At 43.4% G+C, this 17,895-nt stretch overlaps 1 protein-coding gene across 4 annotated transcripts in view; it reads right to left on the minus strand.

The window, feature by feature from the left end:
- CHST8 (carbohydrate sulfotransferase 8) overlaps window positions 1–17,895 on the minus strand; it is a 162,339-nt gene that overhangs the window by 3,800 nt on the left and 140,644 nt on the right. For all 4 annotated transcript variants that reach the window (XM_031063189.1, XM_005428466.2, XM_014310110.2 and 1 more), the window contains one exon: window positions 702–739. In XM_031063189.1, coding sequence (XP_030919049.1) covers window positions 702–739 — 38 coding nt within the window. The remainder of the gene's footprint in view (window positions 1–701; window positions 740–17,895) is intronic.

The following is a 17,895-nucleotide window of genomic DNA, read 5'->3' on the forward strand; positions in this document are numbered from 1 at the left end:
TGGTTAGCCAGTAAGACTGGCTCAGCAATTCCTTTCTTCTATATCAAAACTTGCTTTCATTTCTATTCTTTCTTCAGACTCTACATTCAAAAATCTTTCTGCTAAGCACACATATCTGTGAGGCTTTCTTGTCAAACTTTCATCCTTCCCAACAGCTGTCAATCCCTGTCACCTGCCCGAGCAGGCAATGGCACCTGGGCACACCTGGGCACACCTGGGCACACCTGGGCACATCTGGGCACATCTGAGCACATCTGGGCACACCTGGGCACGGCTGGGCACATCTGGGCAGGGCTGCTCCTTGGCACAGTTTGCTCTCATCCCTGCTGGAGGCAGCCCCACGCAGCCCGACTGCCACTAGATGGGGGAATTTCACCAGAATTTTCCTGAGCCTGTTTTTAAGCACCTCTCAAGGCATTCATTTGATCAGTGCGATTTCATACAGAATATTAATATATGCAAAGTTTACAGTATCTTTTAGCAATATCCAGTCTAGGAAAAAACCTCATAAAACTGAAGTTGCATAGCTTATCCAATTCCTATTTTAAGAGGGAAATTTGCATTTTCATGGCTAAGTTTTTGATGCATCTTTCCTTTTCAGTGCTTCATCTTCGTGTAGTGGCCTTATCTGAGCCATCTCTATCTGTACTCCATACTCAGAATATGGGTACAATTTTCTTTAGGTACTTCTGAAAACTTACTTTTTTTGGTTGCTGGAATCCCATGTTATATTTTATCCCTAAACAAAGAAAGAGAGTAAAGTAATTATTTAGAAATAAAAAGCATTCGTTTCTTCTCTTCTAGACTGATACAGCCAGTGCTGTTAATGCAATGACAAATAGACAAATGGTGAGTCATAATTAATGTATATTTCATAGCAACAATAATCCTTGAAAGGCCTCTTTATGTATAAATGTCATAAAAATTATGAAATGGAGTGAAAGACTCTATGACTTTCACCCTTTTACAGATGGGGAAACTGAGATGAGCAAAAGGAACAGAAGTGATTGCTTAACCTCAGTTAAAAGGCCAGTAGCAGAATAAGAATCAGATGAAGGTTGTGATTCCAGGTTAAAGATCTAAAACAAAAACAAAAAACCCCTGTCCTTTGTGTATTTACCCAAACCTGTATGGCTTGTACCCTGGAACCTTTGATAGGGCAGAATTAATCCTAATCACAGCTTGCATGAGTACTCTGCTGGAAAGGCAGCAAGCAGTGGAGTCATGTGTAAGTGAGGTAATATTTGGACACTTTCGGAGAGGCAAACAACACAGAATCATATTTTCTCTAATCTTCTGACTTCTACAGTGATATTTACCTGAAAATAGAATAATAAAGATGTGAAAATCCAAGTTGGCAGCTTTAGCTGATGCGTAGGGTTTCTCTCATGACCATAACCTTTGTTAGGTATAATTTAATAATGCAGAAATGGATAGTGGAAACACTGCTGAATTATGACATTTGTCTGGGGCTTTTCAAATGGTAGAAATATTGTCATCACTGTCAATGCTGCTTGAAGACTTCAGTTCAATAAGTCTGCATGATGAATCCACAGCCTTTTGGACAAGGACAATTACAGCTAAAGGTCTTGCACAGCATTCAGTGAAAGCTCTGTCAGCCCCATCAGGCTGATTTTCATAGTGCCAGGAAAGCTCTCAGGAACTCCTTGCATGATAATTCACATTATGACCTGCTGCAGTGAAAGAAACAAGTCCAGCCTAGATGACCAGTCATGCTTTATTTTTGAAATCAGATCTAAAACTGATATTTGTGGTAGAGTCTAAATAAAATTGCTCTGATTATTTCTGTGCTCCAAGAGCTCCTCTAAGAGTGTTCGTGGTGCTTTTGGCTTTTGCTGGAGCTTTAACTCCACTTCTGCAATTTGTCAGCAATGAACTCAAGGTTGTGTGGGATATTGTGATTCTGTGCCTCTTACAAGTAAAGAGCATATTGTTTTTACTTCATCAGAAATAAGTTCTAGACACCTTACAGAAGGAGTCTTAAGGCTTCCCCCAGCTGCTTCTCAAAAACGTTTAGCTGCAAATTAAAGTCAGGAGGTGTCTATTAAAGAGAAAGAGGGCTTGTCTGCAGCATTCCTGTGTGGGTTCTGGAGACCTGAGGCTGATTCTGCTGTACCAGGCTTTAGGAGATGCTCCTGAGCTGTTCTCCAGTTCTTGTTGTGATCAGTAAAAAACCACATTTATTCTACTGCTGTGTAATGTGCCACAGAGCAAGGCAGGGCAGGAACCTGCTGTCCAAAACCCCAGCAAAACCTGAGCAGCAGCACTTTGAAACAACTGATACTGAAGCATGGTGATCTCTTTATACCATGAAAATGTTGTATTTGTCAGAAAATGTAACTGCTGCTTTTTTGCTAACCCTAAGGGCCTAATTTGAAGCTGTTTGAGCTGCTTGGCCTTTGCTCTAAGGCATCATTGATACAGCTACTTGGAGTAGTTACTTATGAGATGAGGAAGATGTGTTCCCTTTCCAAATGTATTTTGAGCTTTTTACAGTTGAAAACTTAAATAGGTGAGGAAAGACTTTTGGTCACTTATCAAAAAACTGGGGAAGTGCTTCAGATGGAATCAGTTACAAATACTGAGCTTTTGTTGGGTCCAAGTTATAATGTAACTTAGGGTTAGTTTCCCTCAGTTGTGATTGTTTATTCTGACTTAAAGCAAGCTCTGGTACCTTGCAGCAAACCCACTCACCCATTTAAGAGGTAATTACCTCTTAAATTTGGTGCCATGACTAATAATTATTAATAAAATCCCACAGTAGTGCAAAGAGCAGGTATGAGACCTAACTATTTTGTGGTTAATTATGATTGTGTTTTCATAGTGGTGTTTAATAAAGATAACTTATTTGAGAGATTAATAATTTGTACTCATGTGCTTTGCTTTGAAAAATGAAAAAAAATGCTAGAAGGAGATGAGTAACCATTTAAAAAATGGTTATTCATTTACTGGCTTTAAGATGTAATCAGAACAATAATTCCTGCTTAATATAAATGTTTGGTGAAGCACTTGCCAATCTCTTTGATGTTTTCTGAATTTGTGACATCTAAATTTGGCTTCTTTTAGTTGTCTTTCTCATGATACAGTCTGCCACTTCAGATTTAAATCTACATGATAAAAACCTCTTAAGTGCAGTGAAGTCAGGGAAGTTATATTGCACAAATCTATTACACTAATCAAAATCTAAATTTATTGTTATGCTACACCTTTACAATCCATATTTTTTACCAGGTCTTTGACATTATTGCCAAGAAGGTAATATTTTTGGTCATAAATAAAGCCCTGGTGTCTGGTACAGGCAGCTGAAGGCAGTGATCAATAACTCTCAGGTGCCAGAGATGGGATGATGGCAAACACCTCACTGTGCCCAAACACAGAAGGAACAGCAGGGACAGAGTCATTCTCTAATTACAGATTGTTTGTGTTGGTTTTCATGGTGTTCTTTTCCCTTCCACTTGTGGGACCATGATTTTCCAGGCTTGAGCCTGGCCTGTGTTTTATCCACACAGTGAAATCCACTGTGAGGCTATTCTTTATTTTCTTTTCCAAAGGCTACTAGCAACACAATAAAATGGCTTTCATCTTCCTTGTGTAATACTGTATAGTTTTACCATTCTGCCTTCTCCTCTGTCTCTGCTTCAAGACCTAATTTTGGTTTGCCTCTGGTGTTTTGCTCTGGTTTGAGACTCCACTACAACTGAAGTATTTTTTAATAAAAATGATAACTTCAAGTCTGCATCTGCAACTCATCCCTTACAGGGCTTCTGTGCACAGAGTGCTCTTGTTTGCTTCACCCAAACAGATTTGTGACATTTACTCTGGGATGGATGTTATGGCATTTCAGGAACATCTGTGTCAAGCGTCCTATCCACATATGCCCCGGTCTTAGGTCTTTTCTCAGAGACAGCAATGAGTACTTAATTGCAGAATGATTAATAGAGTAGTACTCAGAATTCTGATAAACCTGAAAACAATTTAGCTGGAAGAAGATTTTCCCAAAAATGCTGGTCAGAAAATCAAGACAGTTTTTTTCTTTTTTTTTTCTTTTTTATAATTTCAACTTAACTCAGCTTGTACAGTATAAAAGACCTGCCCATATCTGATCCCAACTTACTCTGGTGTCCAGTTGTTTGCCTCTTTGAATTAAATTACTCAGTAAAGAAATTTAGTTAAAGATTGCTACCATAATAAATTATTTGGTTTTACATCTATTAAAAATATAGATGTAGTATACACATCTGGAATACTGTTGAAATATGTAGACCTCTAAAATAAAAGCATTTTCTGCAAAAATTAAGGCCTAATTAGAACAGACTTTATATGTGTGTCTGTTTTAACTGTGTGCTATAAATCCTTCTTCTAACATAAACTTACAATTTCATTTGGAAAAATGCCTTCAAAAGTTCCATCTAAGCTACACACAACATCTCATTTTAATACAGATGGAATGAATGAGGCCAAGTAAAGAAGGCTTAGCAAAGCAGCAGCACATCTTAAATTGTACACCAGGAAAGAAGCCAACTTGTGCAGTGAAATGAATAATCTGATATCTAAATATAAACATAAATAATCGAAATATCTAAATAATCTGATCCCTCTGAGCCCCAGCATGGCTGCAAGTGTGTGATGGCAAACTCTGCCTGTGGGTGCTGGGGTGAATGACCATGTCCAGCCCTTGGCAGACAGGTTTGGTGCTGATTTCCTCTGCACTGGGGGAAATGGTGGGATGTTTCTGGGGCAGTCTCCAAACCCGGCCTTTGCAGCTCTCAGTAGTTAATCTTGGCTCTTTGAGTAAAGAGCTTCTTTTTTCCCCCCTATTTTTGGAAGACATCAGAAGTTTTCCAAGCTGCTGAGGTTTGGGGTTTTTTAGTCTCTTCAAGCTTTCTTTCATGTGTGAGTTCCTTTGTAACTCAGGTAACACATTTGTCCTGAATTCTGAGCTTTTTGTTTAAATCCTACCATTGTAAAGCATACAAGTTCTAATAGTTCAAATATTTGAGGAATTTTGAACTCTGTCTGATGGCTTATTCTTAAGCAGTTGTTGTGATGAAGTAGAACACTTCCCAAAAAGAGAGGCTCATTTTCCCCTCTCCTGTGCTAACACACCATTACTTCCCATTGTTCTTGAGCTTTTTTTTCTGTCCAAGCCAGCTTCAGAGATGCAGACATTGGATCTAGGTGAAACTGTGGCATTTCTAGGTGAAACTGTGGCATTTCTAGGTGAAACTGTGGTGTCATTTCCAAAGCAGGGGATCTGGGGTTCCTGCATCCCACGGGCAGCATGCAATGCACCCCTGTGCTGCTGCATTTGTGCCAGGGGATGCTCAGGATGGCAGCAGCTTGTGTGCACTTCCCTTGATTAAAACACCATTACTCTGGCTTTTTGGAACTGAAATGACTTTCCATCTTAATGAAGCAAGGGAGTCTCTGGACAGAAGTACTGTATGCAGGGAAAGCAATGCAATTCTGAAGGGCATAGCCTGGAAATAATTAAAAACATTCAGTTCATCCATCAGTTTGAACAAGAAAAAATTACAAATCGGGGAGCCAAAGCAGAGATCAGTACACACATTAAGTGACTTTTAATATTTGCCTCTTGAGGACTTTCATCCTGCCAAAGAAATTGGCATTCCCAGTTGATTTATGCACCAGTAGCTGATCCCTATGCTGGAACCAGCAAACCTGCACAGAGCTGTTCTGAAGCACAGTCCTGCCATGGGGTCACTGCTTCCCCCCTGATCCTCCATTAACTCCCTCATAGCCAAGGTGCTGTGTCCCCCTTGGCAGCTTAATTCAGGCCACCCTTCCCACATGGCTGGCCTTCCTTTTCCAGGAGGGGAATGTCAGGTGCGCAGCTCATTGCTTGGAGATACAGCTCCCACCTGAGGATGGGGTTTGTGCCTACACAGCTTTTCTCAGACAAAACACCCAGATTATCTTCCTGCTCTTGTTTCTCCTTTGTTTGACTCTGATCAAATTCCAGGCACCCACAAAAGTCACTCACTGAGGCTCCCCTGCCACACCTGGGGGAGAGGAGAGGGGAAAAAATGACTGAAAGGTTCATGAGTTGATATTAGGAGGGGAGAAAACACTCCAAGGGCAAAACAGGCTAAATTTAGAGATGCAAAGTGAATTTTATCACCAATAAAGTCAGAGAAGGGTTATGAGAATTAAAATAAGCCCTTAAAAACACCTTTTCTCCCCCCAACCCTCCCTACTCCCCACCAACAGCTCAGGGACACAGGGCAGGGGGTTTGGCCAGTTCATCACCTGAGATTTTCACTGCTCAGGGAGAGGAGTCCTTCCCCTGTGAGGCTGTGGGGTCCCACCCATGGGAGACTTTCTCTGAGAACTTCTCCAGCTTGGCTCCATCTCAGGAGCAGCAGCTCTCAGTGCCCTGCTGCAGCCTGAGTGCCTCCCAGGGCACACAGCCCTCCCAGACCTGCTGGGATGGGTCTGTCTGTCTGTGCAGGGGTGCAGTGCCCAAGGACAGGCTGCCCCAGCCTGGGAACAGGGCCCCTCTGTCCCCTGGGTCCCCTGGGGGTGAATCTCTGCATCCCCCTGGATCCCCATTCCCTGTGGGTGGATCTCTGCATCCCCCTGGATCCCCATTCCCTGGGGGTGGATCTCTGCATCCCCCTGGATCCCCAGGGGCTGTGGGTGGATCTCTGCATCCCCCTGGATCCCCATTCCCTGGGGGTGGATCTCTGCATCCCCCTGGATCCCCATTCCCTGTGGGTGGATCTCTGCATCCCCCTGGATCCCCATTCCCTGGGGGTGGATCTCTGCATCCCCCTGGATCCCCAGGGCTGCAGGGCACAGCTGTCTCCCCGTGGTCTCACCCTGGCTGCAGAGGAACCCCAGCTCTGGCCCCTGGAGCACCTCCTGCCCCTCCTTCCCCCCTGCCCCTGGTGTCTCCAGGTTGTTTCCCTCACATGTTCCCACCCTGCTCTTCTCTAGCTGGAATTAACAGTGCCCTCCTTTATTTTGATTTTCTTTTAAAACATGTTTTCCCAGAGGCATTCCCATCATCTCTCACTGGCCTTGGCCAGCAGCAGGGCCATGTTCAGAGCCCTCAGGGACTGGCTCTGCTGGACATGATGGGAGCTTCCAGCAGCTTCTCATAAAACTCACCTCCATGGTCCCCCTGCTACCAAGAGCCAGGCCATGCAAAACCAGCACAGCCCCTCATAAAGGCTTTGTACCTCCTGCCTCTTTGCTGTACATATTTTTGTGTTGTGTACTAGTCAGAAATACCATCTCTTGAAGCTGCTGTTTATTATTTTATTATTCTAAAAACAGCCTCATGTGAGAAATAATTGTTTTGATATGGGTTGCCTCTCAAATTTTTTATTTGTCAAAGTGAAAGCAGGAGAGAAGCAGAAACAGAAACAGTAGAATTTTAAAGGAATAAATTCCTTTTGAATCAAAACCCAAATAAATTGTTGCTGTGTCATTCTGGTAAGTCTCACTGCCTACACAGCTGACATTGGTAGCTGAGTATTGTCTGAATCTGTGGTGTTACTTTTGTCCAGAAAATGATACATTTGCACCCAGAGTTTGCAATGGGGCTGTGAACCATCCTCTGCTCTGTTGGTGAGATTGGAAGCTGACTGAGGAAAAGATTATTTTATTAACTGGGATTGGAAACCCTGATACTTTGACTTGCAACATACTAAGAGAACAGATATATGAACTCCTTGAGAAAAACACCTAATATTGTGCTTTTTCAGAATGGTCTTATAGTCTAATATAAACTGAATCCACCTTCTTGACTAAATAATGATGGAACTTAGGCTTGCCCTGTTTCCATGCTACCCAATAAAGGAAGGGGCATGGCACATTTATATTGGAGGCTTAATTGAAAGAATAGGAGGAGCTGTTTGAGAATTCATTATGAGGAAGGTACAACTACTTGTTTACTTTGTCTGCTTTGCTATCTAGCCATACTAATTGGAACTTGCCATTTTCTGACTTAATTTATATTCGATAAGAATTCTATAAAGGAAACAGAAAAGTCAGGTCTGTGTTATTGCATTCCCCATTCCTTCTTTGGACTTATCCCTGGGAATACTGTTAATTAACATCATTAGCTTTCAGGCACTGTCAGCAGTTACTTGCAATTTCTACTTAATACCTTTCAGTTATTCTTCATTCTCATATTTAATATTTGCATATTGCCTTCGTAGCATGACTTTGGCAAGGACATTACACTTTCCCAGATTTATTAAAAAGTAAAAGCTAAAGTTTAAAATCTAGCACTGCATTTATATTTAGTAGCCTGTAGAACTATTCAGGTAACCAGAGGAATTTCAATGAATTTCAAGCAAGCACTTCATGTAATTTGACTTCATGTAGCTCCTTAGAAGAGCTCATCCAGAAACCAGAAATGTTTCAAGACATTGTGCAAGTCAGACATGAAAGCCTCACTGGTCTTTCTATTGGAGGGGAGACAAAATAATACAGGTTGAATTTTGGACTCCTTTCATGTCACTCTGCAGAGATGTTTCTTTGGGAAAGAAAGCACAAATGGAAAGAGAAAAGGCTGCAGGCAAAATTGAAAAAGTAGATCTACACAGGCATGCCTCTGAGTCCTGAAGCTCAGTGCTTTGATAGATTGACTGGAGATCAAAAAGCACAGATGTGTATCCAAATGGTGCATATGATTATGTTACCATCAATTAACTGGAACTGAGAGAGTTTCCCTTTCTCCTGTTCTCGTGGTTGGTTATTGACAAGACTTCTTAGTATAAGAGATCAATATGGAACATTAAAAAAAAAAAGGGTTAACACCTGCAACAGCTACAAAACCTGGTGCAGACAGGGTGATAATTGGACAGACTTGGATTCATGCCCTGTGAGAAAGAAGCACTTCTTGGGAAGCTCAGTGTAAGGGGTTGAGCTCCCTGCCAGGCCCTTTATTCCTGAGCAGGTGAAGGGCAGTGGGGCTTTGCTGTTTGTCATTTCTCACTGGATCTACACTTCTCTGTGGAAGGCTTTCTGTTTCTTGTTAAGGAGCTCACTTGCACTCCTTCAGCCAGATTTTCATGACTGATGGTTAGAACAACATGGGTGCATGAGAATAATGTCCTGAAGTGACTTTCTTATCAGTAGAACTGAGGGAGAAATGGTTCTGCTCAAAAACGGAGTGCTGACTACTTCCAGGATTCAGGTGGCATTAGGTGGTACCTAGGACTTGACCTGAGGTGCAGGCCAGGAAGGAGGAATCAAAGTTCTAGCACTGAGTTTTTGTAAGCTCAACATTTTTAAAGGTACGGGGAGGCCATTTATAGACGTTCCAAACCTTTTGGAATTCACAATTTCTCCATCAGTAAAGTGGCAGTTTGATGTTCATGTTTTCTCCTTGGCCATGCAAAGTTCAATGAAAATTGGTAGTGGAACAACTGGAAAGTCTAAAATAGACACACCTCACTGAGGATACAATGCTTCATGTGGTGTGTGCCTGACAGGTTCAGGTGCTTCCAGGACATAAGGATTGATCTTAAAGCTTTATGTCATGTGAATGTTGAAAGACAATTTAGCAGCACTGGGATTTGGAGGACACTTGCTCTGTTAACTTCAGCCCACAGCTCTTATCACTACAAACTGGATATCCCAGACTCTGATGCATTTGCAGCTTTGTTCTGGCATTGGAGGGAAGCCTTTTGTGCCTCTCTCCCTGTACACTTCCCAGCACTGCTCCTGTCTCCATTCTGCCCCACTTGGCTGCCCATACCCAGAGCCAGGGAGCACAGGGAGCTGCTGCAGGGACAGCTTACACCTACCCACATGGCCAACTCCTCACTCTGCTGCTCCCTGCCAGGTCACTGCACTTCATCCCCTCCTCTGCACAGCTCACAACTGGGATCTGGCAGAGGAGTAAAGGAGCTGCTGCAGCAGTGGTGCAGCAGGGCACCTCAGGAACATGGGGAGAGAAAACCAGCCTTCTGTGGGGACTGGTGACTGCTCTGTCCATCTGCACACCTGGGTGAGCTATGCTGCTCTTCCAGAGGGGCCACACCTGCTCCAGCAGGGAGAACAGACAGCTGCTCCCCACTCGGGCACTCTTCCTTGCTCCTTTCCCAGGAAGCCTGGCATGCAGGTGTTGTCATCTTATCGCAGGGGCTCCATACTGTGGTCTCCTTTTCACAGGAGTTTCATACCTTCCTGGTGTTTCTCACGGGCATCTCCTCAGGGCACTGACTCTTTCTCCTTCACAAAGCAGCCAACTGACTCCAGCTCCCTTCTCATCCAGCCACCCCACTCTGTTATAGCGCTCTTCTTCTCATTGCTCACAGCTGTGCCCTGTTAAAGTCAGGCCTGTTCCTAATCTTTGATAATTGGCCCAGCTGCACCTCCTCAGGGGTAAGATTACTTTCCACACTATCTTTATTTTCTTATATTCTATCCCCCTACATGTAGGAGGCAGAGGGTTCTGCTGTAATTTCCTCTCTGTCAGTCTGAATTATCAGTGGTGCCTGAAGTGAGATCCCTTCTGCCATTGCCATTTTATGGGCACATCTGCATTTTTCATTCACACATAATAGCACTTGTTGATTTTTCTAGTACCCCAGTGTAGAATGGTGCATTAGCCCAAGGAGGGGCTGTATGACTTGAGGGGTGGATTGTTTGCATATACCCTGAGAGCCCAAATTTGGGATGCAGTTGCTATGACAGTTGAATCATCTGATTTTTAAAGTCAGTGCATACAAACAGTGAGTAGCCAACTGATTGCTGGATATGGTTAGCTGGGAATGGAACTTTTATTTAGCTGATGAAAGTGTGTGAATGTGTCTGATTTCACTGATCCCTTTTCTATGACAATTGTTCAGAGCATTTCAATATAACCATGGCTCACTCAGTGCCTGGCATTCTCTCTGCTATGAATTGGCTGAAGGATCTCTGACACAATCTGCCTCTCTGTTTCAGTCTGCAGAGGCAGCACCCTGCCCGGTAGAGCTCTTTCCTGGCTAGGTGTGAGTTACAGAGTGCAATTCAAGCTGATCCCTTGTTTGGCTGCCTCTGCCTGGTGCTGCTTAAACCCCAGCACTGCAGAAGGGTGGCTCACTACAGGCCTTGGCTGACCTGGCTGTTTGTTCCACCTGAGATGCAGCCCTTCTGCTTCAGATGTGATACTTTCTGTGTGGTGATGTTCACAGGGGTCCCAGGACGAGAGAAGAGATGAGAATCTTGACTCCATGTTTCAGAAGGCTGATTTATTATTTTATGATATATATTATATTAAAAGAAAATTATATACTAAAACTATGCAAGATAGGATTTCATCAGAAGGCTAGCAAGGAAAGGAAAGGAATGGAATGGTAATAAAATCTTGTGACTCTCAGTCCGAGACAGCTGGACTGTCATTGGCCATTAATTAAAAACAACCACATGAGACCAATCAAAGATGCACCTGTTGCATTCCACAGCAGCAGATAATTGTTTTTCTTTTCCTCTAAGGCTTCTCAGCTTCTCAGAAGAAAAAATCCTAACGAAAGGATTTTTCATAAAATGTGTCTGTGACACTGTCTGTCTCATGTTTTTGTTGCTTACAGGTCACACTCTATGTGTAAACATTTGACAATCCCATTTGGTGCTCTTTTTATGGCCTTAGAGTACATCCATTGGGTGAAAAAGGAAAACGAAAAAGTTGTTACTCAAATGATTGAGTTCCCTAAGTTTTATTACTCATTATTCAGAAATAAAATATTTAAAACCTTTGCACTTCACTGTCTGAAGTCTTGCTACTCTGAGAATTGGAATTGGAAGCATGGGTTTAAAACTCCCTTTGTTGCTGTATTAGAACAGCTTCTGCTTAAGCAATAGTTATCTATGATTTTATAGCATTGTCTTTTCAAATATGAAAATTTGGCCTTTACCTCAGTGGTTATTGGATCAGCTCATCCGTGAGCAAGCAGCAACACAAATGGATTTTTACAAGTGGTGGTGAACTGCTCTCCTAATCTCTGTACTCAATCCTCCCTTTCTCATTGTACTTTTCCCTGAAAGGATTGGGAAGTTAGTGCTGCTCCTCTGAAACCAGCTGAAAACTACTATGGACTTGCAAAAAGCAAGTTTTTTCCTGTTAAAATTTATTTAAGAAAAAAAAAAGGATAAAATTGTTAGTGACTTTTTTACTTCTGCAAGAACTATAATACGAGAAAATAAGTATTTGTTAAAAAATACACAGAGTAAAGTTTTCGTTTCATTTTTAATTTCTTTGTATCTCTGCCTCAAGAAAAACCTAAAACCATCAGGAATAGGCATGGAAAGGAACACCACTACTTCACATACTGTCACTTTTTTTCCAGTCTTCTGTCTTTGTCTAAAAAGGGACAGCATTTGCAAAAATGTCATAAATCTCTGTAGGAAAAGATTTAATTATCCAAAAAGTGAAGTTGTCTAAAACATAAGGACAAAGAAATAAAAATGTTTTGCATCATTCTTTAGAGTGAATTTAAATGTCTGTCTCTGTTTCCTCATGCAAATCCAGCTTTGCTGCTTTTTACCCCTTTTAGATTTTCTTTTTCATCTGGAGGTGACAAAGGCCTTCTGGCAGGAATTGGGTTTATGCTTTTCATGCAATCTCAGATTCTCTTTTCAAAGATGCTCTTAACTTTCTTTGTGGAGCTCAAATGAACTAAAACTTGCAGAGGCACATCACATGCAATTTCAGATTGCTTTTCTATACTTTTTGCTATTCAGAACAGAAAGATTCTACTTTGAGAAAATGCATAGTAGCAAGGCCTCAAATCCCTCCCCATAACTTCTTGTGTATTTGATTTGCTTGCACAAAAATGAAATTCTTCAGGGAATATTCCTCAGGGAATCTCTCAAGCCAATTTTACCTAGAGGAACTTGAGAAATGTGCATTTTCACTTGTATGCTTTGTATGAGGTGCAGGGCTGGTAATCTTATAAGAAGAACATGTTATGCTAATAAAATGAAATAATTAAAATTACAGTAAGCTTGATCTGGTCTCAATCTAGCACCTCTTAGACAGAGCTATGGATTCAAATTTTGCTTGTAAACAAATGAGATTCCAGCCTCTTACTTGACATAATTTTCCTTTTTTTCCCCATGAAGGAAGGTGGAAATTGCCAATCTGTTGACAGCAAGTGCTGGAAGAAGCAATGTGAGTGATTTCCTTGGTGACTGTCAGACACTTCAGGCCAGGCTTTCAAACTACATTTGTAATAAAAGGAATACACTGTGGGGAAGATGGGCAGTGTGGTCTTTAGCAGGCCTGGTTCTTGCTGGTGTGCTGAACCCAGCCTAGTGCTGCTGGATTAGCTGGGGGAGCTTGCTGAAAGACTGAATGATGCATTGGGTGCTTTATTTTTACAGAGAAGCTATAATAACCTAAAAGTTTGGATACACAACCTCTGGCATAAAGTCTGAATATGTTTTTGCAACACTGCATCCTCAAGAGATCTTTTCTGTAGTGCCTCATTTTGTATTTCATAATGGTGTGTTTTAATAAAAAAACATTTTGTCAAAGCACAAGTCAGCAGATATTGTCTTGAAGTGAATTAATGGAAGAAAAATTCTGAAGTGATGTGCTGTTAGTAAATGGCTATGTGTGGGTCAGGCAATTTCAGAGGTTGTTACTGTGCTCATTTTGGCTGGGATAGAATCAGTTTCTCCAAGGTAGCTATTATGGGGCTGTATTTTGCATTTGTGCTGGAATCAGTGTTGAAATTCAGGGTTGATTTTGTTACTGCTGGGCAGGACTTACACAAAGTCAATGCCTTTGCTGCTCCTTGCCCTCAAATGGAGTAGGCTGGAGTAGGCTCCTCACTTGTCTTGGAGTGTCTCCCAAATTCTGCCTGTGTTTATGTGTTAATGTTGATGGGGATGCTGTTGGCACAAACGTTTTCCTAATGCTCTTACTGTGCATACTCATTTGACAGCATAAATTTTCAAATACCATTTGCCAATTGTTTGCACCAGAATTTGGGAGGGGACACAGCTGACCCCAAGTGTTGCAGATATTCCACAGTGTGTGCCATTCCACTGTGTACAGCTTGGGAACAGTGGGAAGAGGGGGATGAGGGACTGATGGTGGCTAAGCAACCACTGACACGTGAGGGGGACCTGCTGCACTTTTGGGAAGCAGGGAATGAAATCCTCTGTTTGTTTTGCTTTGCTTTGCTTTGCTCTGTGTGTGCCTGGCCTGGCTTTGCCTGTGTCTCGTGTTAAGGCAATTTAAGAGGCAGACACTGCAATGAGCTGCCTTCCCTGGTATCTTTAACTGATCCCTCTCCACCAATAAGGAGAAATGAAATACAAATATCTGTAAGTGAAAAAAAATAACAGTTTACTAACAGGAGAAACAGCACCAGGCAAAAATAACAGTGATTGATCACTAGACAGAGAATTGCCGGGGCTCACTGACTCTGCGGGGTCACAGCTGAGCCCAGAGGGCCGGGGAATCCCCTGAGGGCGGCTCTGAGGGCAGAGGGCCCAGCCCTGCCCCAACGCCTCGGGCCAGCTCTGGGAGCGGCGGGCTGCGGCAGGGCTGGAGCCCAGCCAGGGGCAAGGATCGAACCTGTGAGGGGAAATCCGCCAGGAACTGCGCCTTGCCCGCGGCGGGGACAGCAGGGACGGCAGGGGATGGGACGGCACAGCAGGGGATGACAGAGATAGCAGGGGATGGCAAGGTACGGCAAGGAGGGCAGGGGATGGATGGCAGGGGCTGGCTGGGGACGGCAGAGACAGCAGGGGATGGGGGGGGATTTTAGGGGATGGCTGGGGACGGCAAGGGATGGCAGGGACAGTAGGGGATGGGGGGGCACAGCAGGGGACGGCAAAGGATGGCAGAAAATGGCAGGGGACAGCAGGGGATGGGAGGGGATTTTAGGGGATGGCTGGGGACGGCAAGGGATGGCAGGGACAGTAGGGGATGGGGGGGCACAGCAGGGGACGGCAAAGGATGGCAGAAAATGGCAGGGGACAGCAGGGGATGGGAGGGGATTTTAGGGGATGGCTGGGGACGGCAAGGGATGGCAGGGACAGTAGGGGATGGGGGGGCACAGCAGGGGACGGCAAAGGATGGCAGAAAATGGCAGGGGACAGCAGGGGATGGGAAGGGACTACAGGGGACGGCAGGGGACAGTAGGGGATGGCAGGGCTGGCCCAGCAGGGCCTGTGGCCGCTCGGGCTGTGGGGCCGCCCTGAGGCGCGGGGCTGGGCCCGCTCCGCTCCCGCGCTCGGCACACACAGAGCCCGAACCCGGCCGGGCACGGCAGGACCCAGGAACGCTCCCCCTGGAAAGCCAAGGGAGAACCCAAAAGGAAAGCGTTCACCCAGGCTGCCCCAGCTCTGTGTCAGCAACCCAAGGGGCAGGAAAGCCCCAAGGGAGAGAAGGGAGGGGAGCCAAACGCCCCTGTCTGAGTCCAAGTCCATGGGGCCAGGGTGGCTCTCTCAAGAGATCCTCGGCTTTTGAAAGGGCCCAACACCCCCGATCCCATTTCCAGCCCTGGCACCGGGCTCTGAAGACTCAGTAACAGTTTTGGGCACAGATAGAAGTGGAGTACAGTGACATTTTGGGTTACCCAGGGCAGCCTGCTAAACTGGCTTTGTCTGAACCATGAGTTCTCTCACTTCTACTCTCGGGATTCTCGCCCACCTCGTGGGAAGTGAGCAAGTGATGCTTAATTACTGGCTGAGGTTAAAGCCATGACAGTTAATTAATGCAGACAATATCACTGTGTGTTTGCTGATTGTATTTTAAATGGGCTTAATTTTCCAGAGTTTTCAGCATGGGAGGTTTCAGAGCCCATGTAACATGAAGTTATAAAGTTATGAGCTTGGCAGGCTCGGCTTGGTCTGGAGGCCTTGGCTCGTCACTGCCTCTGTGCCTCTGCTCAGCTATAAAACAGGCAGGATGTGCCCTCCCAGGGGAGTGCAGTGCTGCGAGCTCATTAACCAAAAAACAGGCGTGGTTAGTGCTCTGCGAACATTCTAAGGGTGCTCTCCACAACTTATTAAACTGCTGAGAATTAAATTGCAGTTACTTTTGAATTTGAAATTAAAAGCAGTACTTTTGAACAAAGTTACTATTTTTTTTTTGGTAACTTCTGCTCAAATGGTTTTCCTGTCATGTTTTGTGTCACCTTACTTGTCTTGGAGTTTCTCCCAAATTCTGCCTGTGTTTATACACTAATGTTGATGGAGATGCTGTTGACACAAACATTTTCCCGATGCTCTTATGGTGCATGCTCCTTTGACAGCATAGATTTTCAAATATCATTTGCCAATTGTTTGGCCTCACATTCTATTTCACCTGGAGTGCCACAGAGGAATAACTGATGTAGAGAGTATAGAGAATATAAATGTTTCTTGAGAAACTTAGATTTGTGTATGTGAGCCACTTCAATGACTTCTAGGGCAGGGCTTGTAAGTTTTATTTGGTTCTGTAGAATGTTTCAGACAAATTTGGATGTGGACAGGATATGTGACTGTTATATAGACTGGTTTCACTGTTTTGTTTTTTTTTTTAACACTACTTTCTGGTCATAATCTCAAAATCTGCATAACCAACACTCTTTAAAATGTGTTCCAGTAATTTTTAGATATGATTTCACCTTTGTCAGTAAGATAATGCAAAGAAATCCGTGCCTGTTAAGATTACAGAGATCTAAAGCTAGCTGTGGCATCTTTATTTAAACCATCTCCTCCATGAGTCCTCCAAAAGGAATGGGTCTGTTTTACTGCTTTGCACAAATTCTCCCTTGTTCTCAGCGTTCTCTTTCTTCTCCGTCAACACCCTAAAGGCATCACAGTAGCCAAAATGAATGTATGCAAACATCTTAAGAGAAGTGCCTATTAGGATTTCTAATGCTTTGAGTGTTTTTCTGCCTTCCCTTAACTGTATGTGGCTTTGTTCAAGCAGTAAAATTACAAATAATTAGAAATCCAGATAGGGACTCCTTTTGCCTTAAATCTACACAGGGACTGAGGAACCCTGACCCACTTGTTATTGAATTAGAGAATTATTGAATACTAAAATAAAGTAATATAAAAATTCTGGGCCAGGTGAAGAATGCTGTTTGTTTCAACTGTATTTACTTATATTTATCTGTATTTAATGTCTCCTTTAACCAAATAAACATCCAGATACTCATGACATGTAAAATGCTACTACTAGTTCAAAACTATTAAGTAAGAAATACATCACCTTTATTGACATTGAGAACATGGCAATGAGCTCATTTTATCCTATATTTTTATAAGAACACTGCTGATTTCATTCCAAGTAAATGTTATGTTAAATTAACTAAAAGTCTCTTTAGTGTTTTAGACAGCGAGTTACAGCACTAAGAACTCAAATCTTGCTAAACATTATTTAATAAGAGCAAAAAATGTTTTAGTTGATTTTTAGTGTCCACATTCAGAGGTTAAAATAGAGAAAGCACACTTATGGCAAAAAACAACATGGGAATAGTAATGTTTTTCTTCTTCCTTTCTATAGCAGAAGCTGTTCTTTTTAGTATACATTAAAAACTTCAGGTTTGAGATTTCATATTTTTAAAAAAAAAAATATTCTTGTAGAACCCCATGCAGTTCATGGCTGGGTTCTGTGCTGAAAGGTGGACCAGAGAGGATTTTCTGGGGCTCAGTCCTGCTCAGCCAGCTCAGCAGCCCCCCTGTGTCTCACTGAGCTGCAGTGACCCCACCCAGCAGCACGGGCAGGGAGATGTCAGGCTGTGCCAGGCTGTGTCAGGCTGTGCCAGGCTGTGTGTGCCAGGCTGTGTGTGTCAGGCTGTGCCAGGCTGTGTGTGCCAGGCTGTGTCAGGCTGTGTGTGTGTCAGGCTGTGTGTGTCAGGCTGTGCCAGGCTGTGTGTGCCCGGCCGTGTGTCCCAGGCTGGG

The sequence above is a fragment of the Geospiza fortis genome, unplaced genomic scaffold (genome assembly GCF_000277835.1).
Source record: "Geospiza fortis unplaced genomic scaffold, GeoFor_1.0 scaffold383, whole genome shotgun sequence".
NCBI classification, from domain to species: Eukaryota; Metazoa; Chordata; class Aves; order Passeriformes; family Thraupidae; genus Geospiza; species Geospiza fortis.